At 41.7% G+C, this 25,610-nt stretch overlaps 1 protein-coding gene across 3 annotated transcripts in view; it reads left to right on the forward strand.

The window, feature by feature from the left end:
* Nucleotides 1-7,546: 7,546 nt before the first annotated feature.
* Nucleotides 7,547-25,610, forward strand: part of Pde1c (phosphodiesterase 1C) — a 530,439-nt gene continuing 512,375 nt past the window's right edge. For all 3 annotated transcript variants that reach the window (XM_060379957.1, XM_060379959.1, XM_060379960.1), the window contains exon 1: nucleotides 7,547-7,863. In XM_060379957.1, the coding sequence (XP_060235940.1) occupies nucleotides 7,584-7,863 (280 nt within the window). In that variant the 5' untranslated portion in view covers nucleotides 7,547-7,583. The remainder of the gene's footprint in view (nucleotides 7,864-25,610) is intronic.

Consider the following 25,610-nt stretch of genomic DNA (forward strand, 5'->3'; position numbering starts at 1 on the left):
GAATGTCTGGTCTCTCCTCTCTGCATAATGTCTGGCTGTGGATCTGTGGTTTTGTTCCCATCTGCTATAGGAGGAAGCTTTTCTGATGATGGCAGAACAAGGAATTGATCTACGAGTGTAGCAGTATGCCATTAGAAGTCACTTTATTGCTTTTTTTTTTTTTTGCTTTTTGTTTTAGAAGAGTAGTATTTGGTTTCGTTCTAAGTCCCTGAGCTATCTAGTCTCAGGTTCTTTGCCATCTAAGAACATCTGAGCAGTGTCACCTGAGTGCTCCATCTCATGGCTTGGGCCTTAAGTCCAATCAGATATTGACTGCTTACTCCCACAAGCTTTATGCCACCATTGCCCTAGCAAATCTTGTAGACAGGATACCATTGTAGATCAAAGGGCCTGGTGGGGGGGCTGGTCTTTACCTTTCTCCTTTGGTAGTGTACAGAGTACTTTCCTGTATCAAAGACCCTAGCAGGTAGGAGTGAAGGTTCTATGTAGGCACCAGCTCAACTTCTCTATGTTCAATGAGTTGTGTAGTTGTGGTTTTCAGCAATGGGGACTTGCTGTCATTTGTGGAGAGCAACCTATTGCCTTGGTAATGATCTGGGTTGTTTGGGGGTTCCCAAAGGACCTCTTTGGCCAACATCTCAATTAAATGTAATCCAATTCCTGGTTCATCTGGTGACAAGAGATGGGCAGTTAGGGATCTGTCTCCTCTAATATTTGGTGATTTTATGTAGATAACCTTTGTATTTGTATATATTTAAGGAAGCTTCTACTGTATTAGGCTTCTGTACCACACCTACAATGGCTCTTAATTTTAGATGCCATTCCTCATATTTCCTCATTTGTTCCCTTTTCCCTCCCTGCTTGCTCTTTTCATCCATACTTATCTACTCTATTTACCTTTTCTAGGGAAATCTATCTGTTCCTCCTGCATCCCTTTCTCTATATCTAACCTCTGTGGTCCTATGATTGTGGCTGGGTTATCATTGACTTAACTGCTAACTAATATCCACATATAAGAGGGAACATACCACATTTGTCTTTCTGGGTTTGGGTACCTTCCTCATGTTGATTTTTCCTAGTTCCATCTATTTCCTATAAATTTCCTATTTGTTTTATTTTTAAATGGGTGAGTAATAACACAGCTTATATATGTAGCCCATTTTCTTTATTCATTCTTTTATAGACATCAAGGTTGTCTCCAATCTCTAGATATTATGAATAAAGAAAGAATGAACATGATTGGGCAAGTGTCTCTGTTGTATGATATAATGTCCTATGATATTATAGAGGTACAACTGGATCTTGAGGTAGATCTTTTCCCATCTTCCAGAGGAACTGCCACACTGATTTCCACAGTGGCTATACACGTTTGTACCCCCATCAGCAATGGAGGCGTGTTACAAATTGGGTAAGACTTTTAAATAAATAAACAATAGAAGAGCCTGTCACTCTTCTATCAGGATATGTTAATGTATGGGATTAACCTGACTTTGTAGAGGCAGAAAAACTCAGCAAAATAATTAAGACACAACTCCTCAAGGCAAAGGTTGTGCAACTCCAGATACTAGGAGGAATTTTTTAGAAGAGGCATAAAGAACAAGTGAATATTATAGTCTGAAGTCACCATAAATATCCAGGAACAGAAGACAAAAATAGAAGGACATGCATTACTGATGGAAACAGGGAATAAGAGAAGCTGTGTTTGGTGCTTTTTAAAATAATGTTTATTTTTTTATATTAATCACAGGTTATTTACTTTGTATTCCAGCCATAGCCCCCTCCCTCATTCCCTCCTAATCCCACCCTCTCTCCCTCATCTCCTCCCTGCCCCTTTCCAAGTCCACTGATAGGGGAGGTCCTCCTCCCCTTCCATCTGACCCTAACTTATCAGGTATCTTCAGGACTGGCTACAATGTCCTCCTCTGTGGCCTAGCAAGGCTGCTCCTCTCTCAGAGGTGGGGGAGGTCAACGAGCCAGCCATTGAGTTCATGTCAGAAATAGTCCTTGTTCCTCTTACTAGGGAAACCCACTTGGATACTGAGCTACCATGGGTTACAGGGGTTCTAGGTTATATCCATACGTGGTCCTTGGTTAGAAATACAGTCTCATGTGTTTGGTTCTTAGCTCACTGGGCTAGATAAAACTGTGATCATAGGAGAGTAAAAAATGAGTCAGCGGGAACCTCTAGACTGGTATAAAACCTTAGCGGTTTTATTGAGTCCCATTACGGGACGTTATCCTTATGAAGTAGATAAAGCTTTTGCAGACCTGAATGTTGTAGACAGGTATATGAATGGAGCTTGTAAGGTGCTAAGGCATTTGAGAGGCAATAGCAAAAGTATGTTCGTTTAATTTTCTTTTGCTGTGATAAAACACTGTGACCAAGGAAACTCGTGCAGAGTTTATTTCATCTTACAGTTCCAGAGAGATAAGGTTCATGGCAGAGAAACAAGGCAGCAAGCAGCAGGCATGGCAGCAGGAACTGGATGCCAAGAACTGACATCTTGAACTGCAAGCATGAAGCATAGAGAATGAATAAGAACTAGGCAAGGCCTTTTAAATTTCAAAACCCACGTCCAGTGACATACTTCCTTCAACAAGGCTGCACCACCTAAACCTCACCTGTCTCCAAATGCCCAAAACGGTGAGGGAACATTCTTCATTTAAAAAGACAACATTCCATTTCCCGGCCTGCACAGGCTTGTGGCCATCTCATCATACAGAATGTATCTAATACAGCCGTGTAAGTCCCCAGAGTATTTCACAGTTTCAACACTGTTAAAAAGCCCAAAGCCCAAAGTTCTTATACAACGCAAAGGGATAACTTAATTTTAAGCCCCTGTAAAATAAAAAAAAAAGTAGGTCACATACTTCTGATCTAAAATGTTGCAAAGAACAAAGTTATCCTGTAAGCCCTATTTACCAAGGGACAGATAATTTCCTGGAATGCTGGGTGCTGTGGCTCTTGAGAGATATCAAACCACATGTTTTCACTCCCTGAAACAATTTGTTTGACTCAGCTGCTCTGGATATGACTGATCACATGTAGGCAGAAAGCACACAGGCAGAAAACACATCAGGATGTGTACTTGCCCCTGTTTGAACGGAGGTGGAAGGTACACAGGCAGGGAGTACATGAGGTCATACACTTGCCCTGATCAGTCCTAAAGGAAAATACAGTGGGCTTATGGGATTGTATTTTTAAACCTCTGTGAAATGTGACTTGTTGCCATTTCCTGGGAACCCCAAAATGGTCCTGGATAGAGCACATCCTCCTGGCTAGTATTTAATTAAAAGTTGTTTGCTTCAAATTTGGCTCAAAAATTGTGGAATTGGTCTTTTTCTTATGATTCTCAGGTACTGATTATACATTATCTTTCAAAAGGGAGAATAGGGGTGTAGTCAGTAAATTTGAGACCGGAGCAAGATTAAGACCTATGCCAACTCTAATAGTTCCATATATGGTGCCTTGCAGCTTTAGTATTAAAAAGGCGTAAGTGGCTCTGCCCCTCAAGCTTTGCTGCTTGCAGCATACATCTTTTCCTTTGGCTGGTTCCACTTCCTGTATGTAGCTTTCCTTGGGAGTTGTCCCGCAGCTCTAATACTTCCAATATCTTGGGGTCTCCACTGCAAGCCACACTTCACTTTTCATAGCTTCATGCAGCGGCTTTCTATTGCCTCTTTACCTTTCAGGGCCTTTGTGCAAGGATCCCCTGCCACATTCTGTTTGCCTCTGTAGCTCTCTGAAGACTCAGAGGAAGGATCGATGACCAGTTCACTCTTAAATCATTTATGTCTTTAAATCCAATATCATATGGATGCTACTGCCACGTTTGGCTGCCAGCTAGGGAGGGATGCTGCTCCTTTCAACCTCCTGAGCAGCAGCCTTTGTTTGCAGTTGTTTTCCAGGAGAGGAACACCCAGTGGGCTTTTTCCTTTCATAAGCTAGAGGCTTAGTTGGGTGGGACCTTTGAGATTTGGGTGGGTGGAGTCTTGCCCTGTGGCCACCTTTCTTGATTACAGTACTGGGCAGGAGGTCAGGACTTACTGCTGCTAATCCTATCTTTTTCAGCACAAGTGTTGGCTATAACATGAAGTTTCCTGGTGCCTTTTCTCTATGAACTGTATATATATATATATATATATATAGAGAGAGAGAGAGAGAGAGAGAGAGAGACAGGGTTTTTCTGTGTAGCCTTGGCTGTTCTGGACTTGCTTTGTAAGCCAGGCTGGCTTTGAACTCACATACATCCACCTGCCTCTGCCTCTCAGAGTGCTGGGAGTGTGCCACCTCACCTGGCTCAAACTATACACTTTGTATTTCTTTCTGCCCCTTTCTCTTTTTAATTTGTAGACCTACATAACAGTCTTTAATAATAATTGCACCAAAGAGTCAGAATTAGGCTGCCTTGAAATTGCCTCTATCAATCAAAGAAATTAATCCATTGCTTTCTAATTTAGCATCAAGTAAATTTTTAGGGCAAGGCAGAGGTGAAGGACAATAGCCAGAATCTGCCAAAATATTAGGCATGTCCTCAGCCCAGTTGCTAATATTGTTCTCCTCTGTGACCTCCTAAGACAGCCCTCCAAAGCCTACACTGTCTTCAAAAGTACTGCCTTCTAAGCTGCCACTAGAATGGTCCTTAATATTCTGCTTACAGCATTTGACTTCATTTCTAGTCCAAAGTCCCAAACACAGCAACAGCCCATTTTTTTTTTTTTACCATCTTCTGTATTAGGTACTTTTCTGTAGCTGTGATAAAATACCATGACCAAAGAAAATTAAAGAAGAAGGAGATTATTTTGGATTACTTTTCCAGAGGGATAATGCCCATTGTGATGGAGAAACTTGATAGCCAGCAGCAAACATAGCAACATAAGTAGATGCTGAGAGCTCACAGTTTGAACTGCAAGTACTAAGTAGAGAGAACAAACTGCAAGTGGGTGAGGGTTTTTCATCTCATGGTCTGCCATGAGTGACATACTTTCTCCAGTAAGGCTGTGCCACCTAAACTTCCACGATCAGCACTATTAGCCGGGGATCAAGTGTTTGAATGCCAAAGACTGTGGGTGACATTTCTTACTCAAACCATAGCACGAAGTAAAGAGACAAATGGTCCTCTCTGAGTTGTTCAAAGTAAAGGTGTAATATTTGTGTTGAGAAGGAATTAGTAGAAAAAAATATTGATAGTAACCAAATTTTGTGCTTCCAAATTCTGAGTCTTTGGAAGTCTTTAAAGGCTGACCAACAGTTTATCAGAGTGTTAAAAGGAGTGAAAGACTGGGATGTACAGGTAGCACTCACTATACTTCTGAGATGATCTGGAGTGGGAATCACCTAAGCTCTGGTGCAATGGCCAAGGTTGCCTGAAAGTGTGAGCCTTGTATGGCAACTGGAGGCCTCATGTTGGATTATGATCTCTTTCTAATTGTGGAGAATACTTGGGGTGTTTCTAACTCATGGAAATCCCCAAAAACATCGAGGGCGATGGTAATGGTAGCAGGGGACGGACACCGGGATAAAAGAATGCTGTTCAACAAGAGCAAGCTCGCCTTAGTGGTGCACATAACCCCCCCCCCCCAGTCAACCATGTATATTTTCTCCTACAAAAAGGGTGCTGGTGTGTACATTGTTTACTTAGCTCCAGGCTCTCAGAGAAATCAAGCATGGTTGTGAAAGAGTTGGTTCCATCAGCTCTGCCACTTCTTAGACCTTGGAACTGGACTGGAACGATATATGACCTCTTCCTGATCTTCAATTTGCTAACTACAGTCCATGAGACATTTTACTCTGCATAATCACTTTTACCTGAGCCAATTCCCTATGCTCATTTCAGTTCCTCTGCCTATATCTACCTCTCTCTCTCTCTCTCTCTCTCTCTCTCTCTCTCTCTCATAGTTAGAATCTGTAGCATTCCTTTGGCTTGCCTCAAGAGGGCAGCTCCCTGAGGTTGACTGAATAAGACACTGCCTGAGCTCCTGCAAGATAAAGGGCGGGGGTTATGGATGCTGTGCCCCAACTATTTGGAGAGTCTTCGAGTGATGTTGGCTCAAGCATGATGATTTTGGCTGTTTCCCACCTATGGAAAACAAGGCTAAAGAGAGAAGCCATGTGTCCCAGAGCTGTCCCATCCTGGCTGCTCCTCCGATTTGCCTCTGAATGCCAGTTGAAGATTCTAAAACCCATTTCTTCTCCCATTTATTGATCTGATTGTTTCTGGGCTCCATCTTTGGGATGATATTGTTTTACATTTATTGGTGAGCATTGCCAAGAGCCATAGCATGGTGTCATAAAGAGTGCTCCTCTCTGTCTTCAGAGAGGAGGTCTGTCTCATTTTACACAATGTGACCTCAAATATGTTGTGTATTGCACATGTAATTGTTTTACTTCACAGTCCAGTGCTGGATAGAAAACTTCATCTAGCAAAAGGAGTCCCATACAGTACACTTTCATCACTAGTTGGTTATGTGACCTTGGGTAGTTCCCTTTCAGGAAACATCCTTTAGCTAGCATATCATCCCAGGTGCCCCTTTCTACTCCTGAGTCACACATCAAGCATCACTATCTCCTCACTGTAGGCAGAGCAGCGTGGAGCCAGGGGCTTCACCTCATCCAGAAAAGCAAGCTATCAACAACACCCAGGCTGCTCTGGTCTAATGCCTTGGGAGTGCTCAGGGCTGCTGCCTCCCTGCTGGCTCTCAAGAACAGAAGTAACTGAGATGACCTTTTCTCTAGGTTCACTCTCATTACCCGGCTCAACCTCCAAAAGGAATGGTAGGCAGTCCTGACAGCCACAAAAGGGGCAATGTCCAGCTTGAGGGGCACTGAGAAAACAGGTGAGGGAGGGTGGCTGGCAAGCTAGCCTCAGGGACAACACTGAACAGGGTTTCATCACTGAATCAAAGCCTAGAGAAAGGACATTAGCTTTAAGAGGTCATTGGTGAGAATTCCATGCTCTAGTGGTCAGCCCCACACTCATGCACATGTGGACAGCACTAACTGAACGTAGTGGGTTATTAAAGGAAAGACATGAAATTGGGAACACAAAGTGTGTATGTGAGACTTACGGGAGAATAATGTAAGGTTGATGTGATCCTATTTCATTATGTACCTGCACGAAACTATCAAGGATAAGGAGGAGGGGGAAAGCGACAGGAAAACAATGCTGGCTTCTCCTCTGCCTTCGTTAAAGGTTCCATCCTCTCTGGGGATTGTGCTGGGAAGGAAGAATGCGCCATACCTTTGGCCCCAAGTGAACCAAGTCTAGAGTGGAGGAAAAGTAACCCCTCACTGCCACGCCCTTTTCTCCGGTAATGCCTCAGGGCATCTTCTGTATCTTCGCACTTCCATCCCCAGTGTGTTCCTATTCATTCTGGACTGTCAGAAAGGCAGACACTAACCAGATTACTCTCAGTCCACCTCAGGTGGGGAGCGGTTAGCCCTCCCTGCACCCTTCTCAGCTGCCTTCTTGTGGCTGTCAGAGGAGGCGCAGTCTGCCAGGGGCCGCCCGGGGTTGGAAGGCAGCCAGCCTTCGGCAGCCAAGGGGTGCGGATCCCGGAGGATCTCGGCTTGGCCCGCTGGGATGGGTTCTGTCTCCTCCGCGCTGGCGCGGTCCCGCAACACCGTCGTGCAGCCGGGATTGTCGCCACCGCAGCCCGAAGTGCCGCTGGCTACTCCTGCCTCTCGCAAAGACTCTAGAACCCAGAGGCGCCAAGGCTCCTCCAGACCTTCACCAGCCTGGGAACCGCCGCCGGCCGGGCACAGCCAGCAAGAGCTCCAGAAGTTGGAGAGCGCGGAGCTGTCTCCGGTGCTGAAGCGATTGCCGACTATGTCCCAATCCTCCCCTAGCTATGGTCCAGATGGTGAGTTTTGTGAGTAGCTCCTGCCTGGAGATTACTGGGAACGCGCGCGCGCGGCTTCTTGCCTTCGGAGACAAGGAGAATCAGTCTTCAAACATTATTTCACTTTTCTTGTCTTCTTGCCCATGGCTTCTTTTCCTAGTCAAGTTTCATTTCTGGTTCAGTAAGGCTTATTTCAGGACTGCCATTCTTTCATAGGGGTTAAGTGCAGAGGGGAAGACAGCTACACCCTAAAGACCCATTTTCCTAGTTTTTCCGCCTGTACCAGCACCATGGGGGCGGGGGGCGGACTTTCTTGTCACAGAAAGACAGGAAAAAAGAAGAATTAAGCATTTCTTCCTGTCTCCTTTCAGCGGAATCAGGTAGTGGTAAGAAAATTCCTGCAAGTCTGACCTAAGACCAAGTTTCACTGGTGAAGGAACTAGGATGTGAATCTAAGCTACTGCCTCTGGCTTTTCTTGTGATTTTGAGTCACATACTTTCCCAAGCGAGTTTATTCATGTGTGATATGGAAATGACAGCAGTACTCATTTCACTAATGTGCTGGAATACAATACAAGCAGAACTTTGTAAATGGTACAATGCGATGCAAATACTGGGCATTATACAGGCACTAAATCTTTCCACCTTGTCGGTGGAGAAAAGAGGGGAACCTACTTTGACAGTTTTAGTTTGAGATAGTCATAGGATCCATTGAATTAGATCAGGTTGTGTGTGTGTGTGTAACTGAAAGTAAATTCCTTAGTTGGTCAGTAAAACCAGTAACTCACAAAGGGTTGATAGACACATCTGCCTCTCCTTTGGTTTTGGATACTCCTTTGGATTCTCCTTTGGTTTTGGATACTCATTGGGGTTGCTTGTTACGTTTTCAAGGATTCAGTAGATTAGGTTTGCAATATAGATTCTGTTCACAATAAGAGATTATGGTTAGTGGAGAGGAGTATTGGCTTACATTTCAATCTACTGAGTGCTAAGGATACATCCACAATTATGCTCCTAAGCGTTTTCTTATAAAATATTATCAATGTCCATGTTAGCTTTTATCTTTTTCAATCAACTTTTTCATGGAAAGAGGATACATATACATCCCAAGGGGAGGATTTTTCACTGTAAAATGTGTTTTTATGGACATTTTCCTCCATCTAGAGGATATGTCTTTATGCACCCCCTGGAAAGAACACGAGAATAGGGATCAGGAAGGACACTTGTGTTCTGCTAAAATCAGCATCCTAGAACAGGTACTTATTTTTTAAGCTTATAGAATATTATTTTAAAATGAGTACAGATCGGTTTGTGTTGCCTCCTATATCTTAAAACTCTAAGGAAGTATTAGAGGTAAAATGATCAGAAACGTATAAGTACAAAAGTGAAGTCCTATTAAGGTATTTAGAGTATTTTTCTAACATGTGAACATACATTTAGTCTTTATACAGTGTGCCCTGGTTTGTGCCTTACTTGCATAAGATGAAGTTTGGGCTACTTTTGTGGAAAGCTTCAGTACCAGCTTTTGGTGGTATCAGCTGCATTATAAATATATGTATCCATTACTAGAAAGTACTGTAGTTTTTCTTATACTTTTGATAATGTGAAATAAGTTTTTTGGATGTTGTAATTAATTTGCACAATTTATAATGCCATAAAGCAATTTCTAGGATTTTCTGTATTGCAATTTCTATTCTAGAGTCCATGAGAACACCTGGAAAGTACTTTTCAATTTAATTTTTTATTGCTTAAGAATAGTTTTACCAATCCTTTCATTTTTATTTTATGAAGAACATGAGCATTTGAAATTGTGTTTTGAGTTTAGATCACTTAAGCAAAAACAAAGTTATTAAATTTATGTATTTAATCTTTTAAAGGAAAAGGTACAGGTGAGCCATGTCATGTACTGTTTTTTCTTTCTTCCCTCCCTTCCTCTATCCCTCTCCTTCTTTCTCCCCCTCCTCTCTCTTTGAGACAGGGCCTCACTATATAGACAGGCTATCTTGAAACTCACAGAGTTCTGCCTGCCTCTGTCTCCTAAGTTCTGGGATCATAGGCATGTTCTACCAGCAGCATATAAGCCTTTAATTCCAGCTCATAGGAGGCAGAGACAAGTAGATCTCTGTGGATTTGAGTCTGGCCTGATCTACATGGCAAGGTAGCAAGTTCCAGGCCTTCAACCACAACATAGTAAGTCCCTTAAAGAAGAATAAAAAAAATAAAAGAGGAGGAGAAGGAGGGGGAGGAGAAGGAGGAAGAGCAAGAGGAAGAGGAAGAAGAAGAGGAAGAGGAGAAGGACGAGGAGGAGGAAGAAAAGGTCACATCTCTAAACTGCAGTTGATTTAGATAACTAGGCTTGTGAACCAGGTTAATAAGAAATGGGGTGAGTTGTCCCCATGATATTAGGTTGCCTTTGGCTGAACTGCATTGGATTTCATTATAAATTTATGATAATGGGCAAAAGAACAGAGAATTTGTGAACTCCAGGAGCACATTAGCTTGGTATGTCAAATCCTAAGTGTTTACGTGTATGAGCCACCCTGATGAGTGAGAATGCCACATGGAAATTTTTATCACCACTTTGCAGAGGAAGACAGTAAAGCCCAGGGAGTTGGCTAACAACTCATGTAACTAGCAAACTCAGGAATCTAGTCTCAGGAAGCCTCTAGAGACACATACTCATTTCTTTAGGCTGATGTGTTAGATTCTGTGTGTTTATTTCCCATTTATAACTCCTGTACTTTCTTGCTTAATGGCATGCTTTAAGATTTTGTCTTAGTTGTGGGGAAGGGAAACAATGGAAAGTGCTTTGGAACAAGTGGAAAGTTCTGGAATGAGAGTGTCAGAACATAAGGGAGACAGGATCACCTTGGGTATTACTGAAGTGGCAATTAAAGCCAGGAACCTTAGAGGAGAGCCAAAGTCAGGGTCCAGAGTCAGTTGTATCTTCTCATGGAAAGTTAAATTCTTTGAGCTCCTAAGGTTTGATTCATTAAGGATGGTGGTGGTTCCTCTCTCATTTTTGTGATAAAAATTCAATGATATAAGGTGTCGAAGTTCAAATGGGGACCTGGTATACAAGACGCATAGGTGTTCACATTATTTATTTATTTACTCTGTGGTGTGTGTGCTGATGCGTGTCCATGAAGCAGGATGTAGGGTGTCTTCTTCCATTGCTCCTGATGTCATTGCCTTGAGACAGGATCGCTTACTGAACCATAAGCTCACTGCTTGAGCTAGGCTGTTTGCCAGTGAGCCCTCGGCATGTAGCTGCTTCTGCCTCTTCCAGTGTTGGAGTTACAGGAAGGAGTTACGATGTCTAACTTTGTTGCTGGGTTCATGGGGATTTGAACTTGGTGCCTCATGCTTGTAGAGCATTGCTTTCACCTACTAAGCTCCAAACATAGGTGTTTTACATATTTGTTTTCAGAGCTTTGGTGTCAAAGTTCGATTCATTTTCAGTGAAAATATATCTCAGAATAAATAACAAACATGAGGGAAATGAAAACCCTGCCCACAGCTGTCTGTGTATTGCTCAAGTATCTATGGATGATTATCAGTGGCTCTTAGCTTTTGTCAGAAACCTCTCTGGTTGAAGAGGTATTTTGATACTGTTCATGGAAGTCATTTTATTAAGGTTAATAATCTGTATATCTACCCAACTGAAAGCCATTAAAATTTGTATTATTTCCACCTGCCATTCTTTTGATCCTGTTTTAACATTTGTATGTATTTTAAGTGCTAAATCTCTCATTCTTTCATGTCCTTGGTTCCTTTCTGGGATGGGACAAAGAGCTTTCCACATGACTGACAAGTGCTCTACTCCTAAGCCATACCCCCAATCTCTAAGTACTGATTTTAAAGTACAACCAAGGGGTTGGGAGTGGGGGAAATGACTCAATGTATACTAACACTTCCTTTGCAAGCATTAGGACCAGAGTTTGAATTCCCAGCAGCCATAAGCTGGGCATAGCTGTACATATAACCTCATTATTGGGGTGAAGACAGATGGGTCTGAAGAGGGCTTTGACCAACTAGTCCATCTGAAAAGTTGAGATTTCTATGGCAGAGAATGATAGAAGAAAGCACCCAAGGTCCTGCTCTGCTGGTGCACACACATATACATGCATGCATGTGTGTGCACTTACTAGTAACATACACACACAGGTACACCAACAGACAGACAGACACACTGTACAACCCAGATTTTTCAAGCTGCAGTCTTGAAGTGGCACGTTGTAGACATTTTGGTTGCTTCCTGGCTCCCATCTACATCTTTTGTAACAACTAAGAAAATTACTGCAATGTGCCTCTGGCTAGGTTGTCTTAGACATTAGGATCAGTGGCTCTCACCCAGAAAGACAGTTCCAGAAGCCCAGGCTGGTGGTTTGGGGATAGGACTGGAGTACTCGTATGTGAACCAACTCTCTCAGGTGATTCTGTTCCCACCTAAGCATGTATTACCGTCACTTGATAACATTTTAGGACCACTCTCAGATTTTTCATTTGGAAGTCAGGTGAGCAACCCAAGGACCTGTATGTCTGACAAGTCCCCAGATGCTTCCGCTGCTGCTGCTCAAATGGTCTCACTTTGAAGAACAGCAGTAGAAATGGCCCGTTATCAGTATGAGTTCTTTCTCTGAGATCTGGGTAGATGCTCTGGAGTCAGAGAAGCCACTCTCATTTCTTCACCTTCCTAGTCCCTTAGCAACCACTCTCATGCCATTTTCTAATATGTCAGAGTAATTATGAACCTTTGCCAGTCAAGCTTTTAAGTTGGGATTAATTTTTTTTGGTAATTTTCATTTGAATTAAAAAGACTGACTAATATGAAAATAGAACAGGACGCTCGTCATCTTAAAATAGTGGGTGGATGGGTAGGTGGCTACCTCCAATTGCTTTCATCTTGAAGACTCAGGGCATCTCTCGATGTGTGTGTCCCTATTTTGAGTTAATTTAAACAGACAGGAACAAACTTCTAAGGCTGAGGCTAGTGACAGGCGATCCTGATGAGGCCTGGTAAGAACAAGGACATGTGATGAGTAAGTGCCAGGCTCCTGGATGAAGCAGTCATCTCCAGGGGCTGCCCTCCTTCACCCCTCCTTCTTCCCTCACCCCAGGGGGCCTGTTTTGACTCAGAGTTCTAGCACAGCTGAGAGGGTACAGAACCAGTTTCCTTTGATTCTCTCTGCTGATAGTTACTAGCCATTTTGTTTTGGAGTCAGACTCAACTCAGGGAAGCAAGCACCAAGGTTCTTAGTCCCAGCCACAAAAAAAGCAGTTGTTCTTACTGGGTAGACAACTCGGGGGAGGGAATGCATGTGATCTCTACTGTGCTAATAGTGTAAGAGACACAGAGAGGTCTTTTTATCACTCCCAAATTCATAATTTTCTGAATAGATGGAATAGATGGAATAGATGGCTATTTTCCTGGTTACGTTTTATCAATTTGACACAAGCTAGAGCTATCTGGGAAGAAAAGCTTGAGCTGAGAAAAATGCTGTTATCAGATGGCCTGTAGGCAAATCTGTAGGCATTTTCCTGATTAGTGATTGCTGTGGGAGGGCCCAGCTCTCTGTGGGTGGTACCACCCCTGGGCAGGTAGTCTTGATTGTATAAGAAAGCAGGCTGAGCAAGCCATAAGGGGCAGTCCAGTAACCAGAATTCCTCCAATTCCCTCCTTCGGTTTCTGGCACCAGGTTCCTATTTTGAGTTCCTGCTCTGACTTCCCTTCATGATGGACTATAAACTGTAAGATAAAATAAAACTTTTCATCTCCAAGTTGCTTTTGGTCAGTGTTTTATCACAGCAAAAGAAGCAAAGGCAGCTGTAGTTTTCCCTTTAATACAGGGGATTTAAGTAAAATTTTGGAGATTATTCATTACATACTTTCCTAGACCACTTGCAGTTAGTTAGACCTCCGGGAGTCTCCTTATTATTTCTTCCTAACAGTGTGGTTCCAGGAGCTCTGGGAGGTTATCTGGAGTCATGCATGCTTTGGTAGTCCCTTTCTCTATGGACCAACTGCTTTGAGTCTTTATCTGGGAAATGGAAATGATATGGACCTCGCCTGATAAGTTATAAATGTGTGCTCGGCCCATACCATCAGCATGGCTGCCACTTCATGTAATTATGATATGAGGACTGTTCAGTGGAAATCAAGCAGTAAGTGGAGTGAGGAAGCCAGGAGAGAACACAGAGGAGCTGAAGGCCGAGGTGGGCAAAGAACAAATAAGAAGCTATCTGGGTGGTTAGGGGTGTGGCTTAGATCATCTACTTCTGAGGTGAAGACCTACAGTCACACATATGTATGTCATCCTTGAAATTATTTTGTCTGTTATGTATCCAAATTTATCAACTTAGGTTGCAATGTGTGTTAATTTTAATCTGCCTCTTGGTGGGGAGAGGTTAATTAATAGAAATATCCAAGCTAAAAATACTCAATATGTAGTAAATTCCTATATTCAAAATTATTCCTCCAACTATATTTGACAGTATTAAAGGTCTTTAAAATCAATACATAAATAATTAGTAATTCTTTTCAGTGGTGAAGTGAGTGATGTTGAAGATACATCAATTGTTCAGAAATCTTGTCAGGCCTGTCTGCCCTTGCATGGCTGAGATGTAAGAATTTGATGAGTCAAGTCACCCTGTGTTGGCCCCTGTGGACCCAGTTCCATCAATGCCTGCAGAGTGGCCCCTGTCACACGTGTGCCTGCCCACAAATATTTATTCCATGTTGCCTGCCCCAATGCTCCCTACTCCCCATGCAGTCCCTGACTGAACGCCACTGGCAGAGGATTTTGAGATCCACTCTTGTTCACATGGCTGACTGGCTCTCTTGGCGTGCAACAGTCTCATCTAGGCACAAGAAGTTGGGAATGTCACAATGTGTGTTCAGGAAGAGGGACAAACCATAAATATTTTGCACACTGACCATTGGCACACTTTCTATTTTCTATATTTCACAGCTAGGAAACAGGCTCAGAAAGGTCAAACAACTTGCTTGAAAGTACAGACCTAGGAAACAGCAAAGCCAGGATTCATATTGGTAATCTGGGTAGAGAGATGATAAGTCTAAGTTAAAGAAAGATGCACGGTACAAGGTGAGTCCTGGTAGAGGAAATTACAAGCACTATCTTTCAAAGGATACTGGAAAACCCCTGCCCCAGAATTTCTTGGGTTGTTGTTAGAATGCATCCTCTCAGGACCCCTCAGATGGAATGAGTCTCAAGAAGTGAGTACCAGAAATCTACATTTTAAAACCACAAAGTGAGGTGAATCTTATTCACTTTATCTTTGAAAATGGTTTCACCTCTGGTGTTCACAGCATCCATTGAAAGTATAAATGATTTGTTCATGGATGAAATAAGTCACAACTGGATCAAGTTAGATTATATGTGTTGAAGGGCTTTGAAGTAGTATGTACCCACCAGATAGCAGCTTTGTTTCCGTGGAACGATTGGAGCCAGAAAGTTAGACAATGAATCAGAATTGGGAGGGAATGAAGCTAATGAACAAATATTTCAGTTATGTTCTGCTAAAATAAGCACATCTTAGACATCATCTCCATTTTCTACAACCTGAGCTTAAGGAAAAGAAATTTAAAAAATAATTGCTAACAAGTTTTTAATTTTAGTTTAATTATTTTAAAAATAATAATGACATAGATTTATAGTTAACTTTCCTATTATTTGAAAAGTTACAATTTACTTGAAATCCCCAACAAATCATTGAGATAATACTGTTGACATTCCACTTTATAAGTAAAGAAGTTTAAGTGGGAACTAGCTGAGACTGCACAGCAGTAAGTATGAACTAAGACTGGTACCCACACTCCTGATGTCTGTGCCTCTGCCTACAGCTCTGCACGGGTTGTCAACCTAAGCATCCTGCTAGGATGTGAGTTCCCGGATGGAAAAAAGCATGTTGCAAGCATGTGTATAAGTTATAAAGACTTGGGGTTTTTATTTTTAGTAAAGAAAAAAAATGTGGTTTGAATAAGTATGGTGGTTTGAATAAGAATGGCCTCATAGGTTACATGTATTTGATGCTTAGTCATCAGGGAATGCAACTGTTTGAAAGAATTAGAAGGATTAGGAGGTATGGTCTTCTTGGTGTAGTCTTGTTAAAAGAACTGTGTCACTGGGGGTGGGCTTTGAGGTTTCAGAAACCCATGCCAGGCCAGTCTCTCTCTGCTGTTGTCTATGGATCAGGATATAGAACTCTCAGCTACTTCTGTCTGTCTGCATTCTATCATGCTCCCCACTATAGGCTAACCTTCACAATCTGTAAGCAAACCCCCAATTAAACACTTCCTTTTATAGGAGTTGCCTTGGTCAGGGTGTCTCTTCACAGAAATGGAACAGTGACTAAGATATCAAATTACTAAGTATTTTTTCATAGGGAAGGAGTTGAATTCCAGAGCTGCTGCTGTCATGTAGGTTGGGAATGTTCTCTTGTCCTGGAGAGTCTAGAGTTGCCATTACACATCGGGGCTCTTGAGAGTTTCTCATGACCTCTGTGAACCTCCAGCATACATGCACGTCTCCTCAGACAGATGGAGCTGTATGCAGCTGACAGTGGGCCCTCCCCTCCCCCATATCCTGAGTGCTTACTCTCCTGATGGGGCTGGAATGGTGCCCCTGAGGATCGTCTCTGCAGCTGGAGGGGCTGCACTTCTCTAACACTTTCTCCACATTTACCGTTTTCCAGAAATCTTTCTTAGTTACATCTATATTAATTAAATGTTCTAGTGATAACTAGAAAGATGTTAATTTGAACATAGGACTTTTCAGGGTAAAGAAAAAGTCTTCTACTGTCTGAATGTTCATATGGGCTGATATGAACGATCATCCTAATGTTGACATGGGCTGGGATGACAATAGGTGATTGATAGGAGAAGGTAAACAATTTTATTTAACATGGGAGGGACTGTCACAGAAATGTGATTAACATGTAGCCCAGTGGGAACTAGACACTACTATAACCCTCCTCATAGAAGAGAGGCATTTGTGGGTTATGGCAAAAGATCTTAAGTGAATTAATGAGCCCAATGCTCTGACAATGGTAAATGATTATCTTTGGGAAATGAATGATGCTTAGCAAAGGGAAAACAGCATGTGACTAATTTACTCAGATAAAGTCACTTACATAGTGCTTCAGGTACTGGGAAAGGCATCTGATATTTCCCTTTTTGTCTAAAGACTCCCCTAAGAAGCAGTTAGCCTTGGATCCTTGTCTAGTTTTCATGAACTAAATTCATATCTACTGGAAGGAATATTAAAACATGTAAGTGCCTTTAATTAAAAATATATTCCAGGGTACCATATTTTGGGTATTTTCTAAACCCCAATAAATGATCTTAGAAATCCAAATTCAGTGTCAAGTTCTTTTTTCCATGGTTGCTTCTCACCCTACTCCCCCACCTTGCTTGGAGATTCCAGGGAGATTTCATCACATTGTCATTTGCCCGGTCAGTCCGTGGGCTTGATGCCCCTCTGATCTCAGAGATTCCAAATAAACTGCAACAAGCTGAAGACTATTCAGTATGTGCAGAAAATAGTTGGATCAGCCGCATACAGTTCATTAAGTCCTTGGGATCTCAGTAGATTTGGCTTCTAGCCCAGCTACTTCAGGAGTTGAGCAGCCCTTATTTTCATGTTCTAAAAGGAATTACACATCGGGGCTCTTGAGAGTTTCTCCAGCTCTGTCGGGCTGTTGTTTGTGACTTTATTATTCTTCCTTATGTGTCGACGTCTTAATAACTGGGCATCTTCTTCCAGCCCAGGAAACAAAGAATGTTATCCTAAGCTAGTTACTTTTCTAGCTTCGGTGGTAAATGTGCCTGACAAAAGGTCACTGAAAGATGCCTTTAATGTGGCTAACAGTCTGCAGCGACACAGGGTAGCATGTAAGGAAGGAGGGTGCACGGTGCAGTCTGTGGGGGAAGGCAGCAGGAGCGAGAGAGACTGTTTTCAAGCCAACCTCAGTCAAGAAGTGAAGAGAGATGAATTCTGGAAGTCAGGTCACTTTCTCATTTTAATTGTCCTGGACCAAAGTCCCTGGGGTGATCCCCACATTCAGGGTGGGTCTCTCCTCTTCAATTAAACTTTTCTGAAAACATTTTCATCAATAAACTCGGATCTAAGTTACCATGCTGATTGTGAATCCTGTCCAGAGGACAGGGAAGCTACCACAGTCCTCCTGGCGTGTGTGCACTGGTTTAGCTTTTTCTGTTAAAATGTGATGGTAGTATTTGGAGGTCACATTAATTTTTTTTTGTATTTTTTTTATTTTATGAGATAAACTCTATATAGTCCAGGCTGACCTTGACTTTGAAATTCTCCCGATTTAGCCTTCTGAGGTTTTTCCTGATTTTTTAAAAAAAGTTACATTTATTTATTTATTTATTTATTTATTTATTTATTTATTCTGTGTGTGTGTGTGTGTGTGTGTGTGTGTGTGTGTGTGCGCGTGCTTATATGTGTGGGTATGCATGCCACAGCACACATATGTGTGGAGGTCAAAGCACAACTTTAGGGAGTCACTTCTTTCTTACCACATGGATTCTGGGAATAGCTTCAGATGACAGGCTCCCAAAAGTGCTTTTGTCTAGAGAACCATCTCACCAGCCCTTGATTTCCTTTTAATGATTAGAAAAGAACAACTAAATATTGAAATAATTATATTTGCGGGAACAATATGTTAGGCTTTACCAACAAGCTCTTATAGGTCAGGCACCCAATGCTGAAGTGTATTTCATCAGGGAGGTCCCATTGTCATCTGTTGTTCACAGGCAGAGGCACTGAGGTGTGGAACATCATCTGATGTCACATGCCTAGACAATGCTGGAACGAGATATAAACCCAGAGCTTAAGCACTGTGCTGAACTACTTGAGACATTAGATCTCAAATCTGATGGGAAAAAAAAATGTCATCAATTTACTCAGAAAGACAAATATTGTTAGTTTTCCTCATATGTGGAACATATAAATATAATAGGCATTTATATAACACATACATACACAGAGAGACCTGATGTGAAAGTAGAAAAGAAACTGTGTATGGTGCACGGAATGGAAAACAGAAGGGACAAATAGGAAAAGAGAAGGGAGAGAAAAGGCATGTGGAAGTAGGCGAGGAACATGCTCAAATTACAGCGTACTCTTTGTGAAAATGTTCTTACAGGGCCATCAGATGGAAAAGGTGTTTGTAGCACCATTTTGGGACCTAAGTTCAATCCCAAGAACCATGCAAAGGTGGAAAGAAAGAACTGAGTTTATGAACTTTTCCTCTGACTTGCACACGTGCGCTGTGACATTCGCACCTTTGCCTACTCACTCATCACGTGTACGCAAACACACTGATACAGTTTTAAACAAGAAAATGTTCTTATGAAAACCGTTACTATGTATAATGAATCTATGCCAATAAAAATTGGATAGTAGGCTGAATATAATAAAAACTCACTATGTACATGTCAGAAAGAAACCCATTATTCTATTCCCTCTGACAAAAGATGGGTAACTTACCATCACAGAAAGCAACGCAAGAAGGCACGCAGTACTGTTGGAAACATGCCATGGTTAAAAGTACATTTCTGGGAAGGCTCAGTGGATAGAAGAATCTCTTCACAGGTTTGAGGAATAGAGTTCAGACTTCCGGAACCCATGTGACAGCTTGGCAGGGGCCGTGGCCACCTGTATCTCCACCCTCCAGAAGACAGAGGCCAGCGATTCCCAGGACGGGCTGGCTTCTTAAACTAGCCAGATTTGGCAAGCTCTAGGTTCATCCAGACATCTCACCTCACTAAACAAAATGGAGAATGATTGAGGAAGATAGCTAGGGTGAACCGTGGCTCTCTACACTCAGGAGCACACATATGTACTTACATATGTGAACACACAGACACACATCACAGACACATGCAAGAAGATTTTTTATAATTGTTTTTGTTTATGTGATCTAAGTAAGATGTAACACATTGACAGGTGGATGACAGGTAACATTCAATTCAACTGAATTACATTCAATTATTGAGTTAGATTGTTTCTAGTTGGTGAAAGTTGAAGTAAGAATAAAAAGTATAACTAATATCAAGAAAAAGGACCGGTGTGGTGGCGCATACCTTTAATCCCAGTGCTTGGGAGGCAGAGGCAGGGGGATCACTGTGAGTTCGAGAACAGCCTGGTCTACAAAGTGAGTCCATGACAGCCAAGGCTACACAAAGAAACCCTGACTCAAAAAACAAAACAAAAAGTTTACTACTGCCAGCAGAGTGGCACAGGCCTGTAATCCCAGCACTCAGGGAAGCAGAGGCAGGTGGATTTCCGTGAGTTCAAGCCTTTTCTGGGCAACAAATCAAGTCTAGGGTAGCCAAGGCTACACAGAGAAACCCTGTCTCAAAAAACAAAACAAAACAAAACAAAAAAACCTCCTAAAACATGATCTTCCAAACAAAACGGCTTTTACTCTTGCTTTATAATTTTCTCACTTTTTTTGTTTAGGTAAACAATAGGGTCTTTACTCAGATGAGATTATGGCATAAAAATCTCATGATTTTTTTTTTTTTCAGGGAACTCATAGGAGGAGCCAGACTCTGGAATGAGGCAAGAAAAGTCTGGGTTCTGTCTTCACTAACTATGTAGTCTTGACTATATTAATCAAACCGTTAGAACCAGCTTTTTCACCTGTAAAATGTAGACTTTTTTTCCCCCAACAATGCAATTGTACTGTTGTTTATGAATTTAGTGTGATTTTCTCAGCACAGGGATAGGAACAGACACACTGCTAGATAATATTTGTGTTACTAGATGTGTGATTTAAAAAAAAAAAAAAAACAGTAGTGAAGCCTGTTTTAGTTCATATTCCTGGCACCTAAAAGGGCCAACGTGGCTCAGTGGGTAAAGGTGCCTGCCACCAAACCTGACAACATGAGTTCAATCTTTGTAACACACATGGAGGAAAGAGGAACCTCAGTTCCGTGTGTGTGTGTGTGTGTGTGTATGTGTGTGTTTGCAGTTGCCTTGCTTTAAAAACAAAACAGAAGCCCCCAACTTTCCCCTGAATATAAATGCTCAGGTCATTCCAAAGCACATTGTGACACCCTCCTCGCCCACATCCCAGGGAACCTGAAAGATGGTTCCTGCGAGAACCCTTTATCTTAGATCAAACATATTCAATGTATTTTGCTGGAAAGGAAACTGGCTTTTGTCACATCACAGTGCCTGTTTACCTGTCTACCCCTGAGCAACTCTCAGGTCCTGCTTGAAGGCATGGTCAAGCCAAAGGGCATCTGGAAGATCCTAGAGTGGAGAGTTAAGAGTTTCCTCCTCTGTCCACCCTGTGGCTAGGCTCCCAGTCCCTCTGCATGGCTCCCCTAAGAGGTAGCCTGCCTGTCCACATCAGGGTGGAAGAATTTTACCTTCCATAGGGGTTATACCCGTCACATGATCTTGGAGCTGCCTGGCCTGAGTCCTTGCTTTTTCCACTCTGTCACTTTTTCCACAGCCATACTAATTGTGGGCTCTCTGGGGAGAGGGGAAGCCGGCAGCTGTGCTCCCAGCCCTGTTCTAGAGCTGTGCTTTTTTGTTATCAAGTGGACTTCAGGATCCCCAGGGTCAACCAAGGAGGAAGCATAGGAGTGACAGGTAAATGGGAGCCCCAGGATTCATCCACACTCAATACTGCTTTTAAACTTGTCTTTCAATGAAATACCCCACATATAACATGGTCTCATTTTTCCCCATTGAGAAAATTCTTAAAAATATAAATAGTTTTTTTTTTGTGTTATGGTCTTGGTATGTAGTCCAAGTTGCCATTGAACCCATAATATTTGCCTTTCAGCTTCTGAATTCTGGGATTGATCCCAAGCGGTTTTATTTGTTTGTTTGTTTGTTTTTGTGGCCTACTTGAATGAAAAAAATCTTGAGTCTAGAAAAATACACATGAATATTCTTTGTGGTTATTTTATTTCTTTACTTACAAGAAATTAGAAATCTTAAGTTGAAGAGGATATATTAATTTAGGATAATATTTTTCAACTCTTACATTTTATGACCTATGAATCTATACATGTGTTTTAATTACTGGTATCTCCGTCTTTATGAATGCCATTTGGAACCATTTTCAATGGTGTCTACGTTGTTTGTGCTATAGCACTTTTAGAATCCATGCATAATTCTGACACTAGGCATTTTACAAGGCAAATACTGATGGCTGTATAGGTGTCAGCTTGGAGTTTATTGTGAAATTTGAATTTCTATTTTATTGGGAAGCAGTGACTTGATGGGAACTTAGGTACAAGGTGAGAGTCCCTCTTTTCTGAGGGCTGTTTTTACTCTAAATCCACTGGGATGGTTACAATTAGTATTTCATATGAACTGAAAATGTATTTATAAATAATAGTTACAAAACATAAAACAGTATAAAATGGAACAAATATATTATTAAAATATGTAATGTATTATTACTTATAAACAACATATTATGTATGTCATGTTGTCAGGCAAGATATATGATTATATACTATATTAAGAATAATAAGATTTTATATAGTACTTAAGTAGTATACAAATGTACAAAAACAATATATGCAGGCTCCTGGCAAAAATGTCAAACAGTCAGCTGTGGTGACTTATACCTGTGGGATACACTAAAGAAGCAGAAGCAGGAGGATCACAAGCTTGAAGCAGGGTTGAGCTATACCCTAGGGCTGATGAGAGGGATAGCTCAGCGGGTAAAGTGCTCACTGAACAAGGCTGATGTCCCAAGTTCCTTTCTTAGAACCCAGGTGAAGGTAGAAGGACAGAACCAACCAACTCATTTCCATCCCTACACACATCACAGTTACCCAAAAATGCCTCATAATTTTAATTTTTATTTGAGATAGGATCTATTTTGGGATAAACCAGGGGAAGAGAGAGGAGAGGAGAGGAGAAGGAGGGGCGGCCTTCTCTGTCAGGTCAGATGATGTTATTGGAAAAGCAGGAGGGGCAGCAATGGTGTTTGACATCAGAAAGTTGGGCCCTTCACAAGAAAGAGGAGACTATTCAGGATTAGGGATAAACCATTCACAGCTCTTCTTCCCAGACCTCTGATCTCTTACACCTCTCATTGGCTGAACCCCCAAGGATCAAGGGCAAAGGAGGTCAGGAGAGAGAGAGAGAGAGAGAGAGAGAGAGAGAGAGAGAGAGAGAGAGAGAGAGGGCGGTTTGGAGAGCAACAAAATTTTACCATGTAGCCTAGTCTCATCTGGGACTTGTAGTTTTCCTGCCTCGGCTCCTTCACTGCTGGATTACAAGCATGTGTCAGCATGCCAGTTTAACAGCCTAAAATACCATGTCAAACCCTGTTTTTACTTCATCTAGTCTCTGTGTACAGCTTGAGGCTCTACTCTTTTTCTTGTCCAGTACCATCTTCAGGAGTTTTCTATGGTGTTCTGTTAGTCTGACTGCTTTTCTTCCAGTTGATAGCCTATGAATTCTTTTCACAATTAAATATGAAACATATCTGTAATGGTTTGTTACAGGATGTTGAAATTAAAATTCAACACATCTGAATTTGCCCAGCCTTTGCATGCCTTTGCCCAGCTGTTTTCAAATTTCATTAATTTGTGTGAATGGGAAAGAGCAGAGAGGGAAGAAAAGGACTCATTTGCCTTCATCTGGAACATTCTCAGTTTAACATAAAGCATCACTGACTCTCATTAGATCACTATATATTTTCCTAGGGAAGAAGACCACAGTACTTTCACTCGCTGACCGTGTATCTAGGAAGCTGCACTCTGCTACCCTGGCATTTCTTATGGTCTTCACATCTAGGATACACAACCATGGTTTTGACCAGAGAGTGCATATCCTTGCTTCCCTAGCTCAGCCAAGAAAAACAGCTCTAAGGAGCACCCCACACATGTATACATTATACACTGACTGGAAACCCTTTTGGAAAAACATCACTGTTTATTAACTTTCCAACAAACATAACCAGGTTTTAACTGTTCTGGAGACAATGCCAGAGCTTTAGTCTTGAGTTAACTGGGGAGATGGAACTGAGGCCCTACATGAAAGTGTGATTCCCGAAGAAGAAAAGTGAAAGCCCTACTCAAAAGTGAGATTCTCCCTAAAGAAAAGTGATGTCTACCACTTGAGAGGCACAGACAGATGAGAAGTGCTATATCTATATCTATATCTGTATCTATATCTGTATCTGTATCTGTATCTGTATCTATAACTATATCTATCTATATCATCTATATCTATCCATCTCTCTCTCTTTATATATATATATATATATATATATATATATATATACATAAATATAGATATTGCTTACCAGCGTTAGAACTAAAAGCAGTTATTAGTTACCCTGTTGTCGGGTTTAGGTGGTAGAAATAAAGTTTCTTTTAATACTTGATGTCTACAGGTCTGTCTTGCTTAGTTGTGTCTTGGGCTCCAAGCAGAGGAAATGGGAATGTCTCTGGAAAAATGAAACCTCAACCCAGCTTACACTATTCTCAGATAAAGCTTTGATGAATAGTGAAGAGTCTAGTGAATGGGGTGGTAACCTTGGCAACCTTTAAATTCTTGATCTTGTTCTCCTCCTCCTCCTTCCCCGCTCCCTCCTCTCCTTAGTCTTGTTATATTTGAAAAAAAAAAAAAAAGAACGATTCCTCTATTTTTTTTTGTCACTCTCTTTCCCCTCTTAGTACCTAACACTGAGTGTACTAAGTAAGTATAATTACTATAACAGGAGTGGTGGCCCACACCTTTAATCCCAGCACTTGGGGAGGCAGAGGCAGGTGGATCTCTGTGAGTTCAAGGCCAGCCTGGTCTACAAAGTGAGTCCAGAACAGCCTAAGCTACACAGAAAAACTCTGTCTCGAAGAACAAAGCCAAAGAATAATTACTGCTTGCATTGTTGAAATAATAATAAAAAAAGTGATTACTAAGATTTAGGCAACACCATGCTCTAGTGTCAGGATGTAAGGTAAGATGTTCTCAGCAAATCGAATCTCACTGAATCCTGGAGTAGGTTCCGGTTAATTGGATAAGGACAAATTGAGGCAATGTCTTTTTTTTTTTTAATTTAGAGAAGAGTGTGATTGGTACAACCTTTATACTTCTGTGCTTTAGCTCCTGTTTAGCAATTACAGTGACAGTGATTTTAGCGCTATGAATATTTTACATTTATGACTGGCTTCTCCTTTCTCACTATCTTAAGGCTTGGAAACATACCCTAACTGCCAGTACTGCTCAGGAGCCAGCACTGATTATTTCTTTAGGGAGGAGGTGGTGGGTAGACTTACTTAGCACAGTGTTAGAGCCCAGAAAGGTTTGGAGATCTTAGAAACTTCATGAAATAGAAGTCCACAGTGGAGAAAGGTGGGAATAAACAATTTTTAAAGGTTACATAGTTAGCCAGGAAGCATGGTTTCTAACATATCTTCCACACTTTTGGAATTTAAAACAAGGTCTATATATTAGTTTAGTAGTCTGTAGTAACAGTAAGTGAATTCTGTCTTACATGGAGAAAATGAAATATTGTCAGAAACTTGCATGATCACCATGGGGTGTATGATGACTTTATAGCCAGGAGTCATGAGGCTGGGGCACTCCCAAGCCTGTGCCTCCAAGATTGTATTCTCAGTAGTTCTAGACTCTCCCCTTAGCTTGGGTATGGGGTCGGGTGAGACAGGGTGTGCCTCCTTGGGAGCTCCTTAAACTCCTTTTCTTAACATCTTATGTGTGTTCATGTGTCTATGGGGT

Source organism: Meriones unguiculatus, chromosome 3, assembly GCF_030254825.1.
Source record: "Meriones unguiculatus strain TT.TT164.6M chromosome 3, Bangor_MerUng_6.1, whole genome shotgun sequence".
NCBI classification, from domain to species: domain Eukaryota; kingdom Metazoa; phylum Chordata; class Mammalia; order Rodentia; family Muridae; genus Meriones; species Meriones unguiculatus.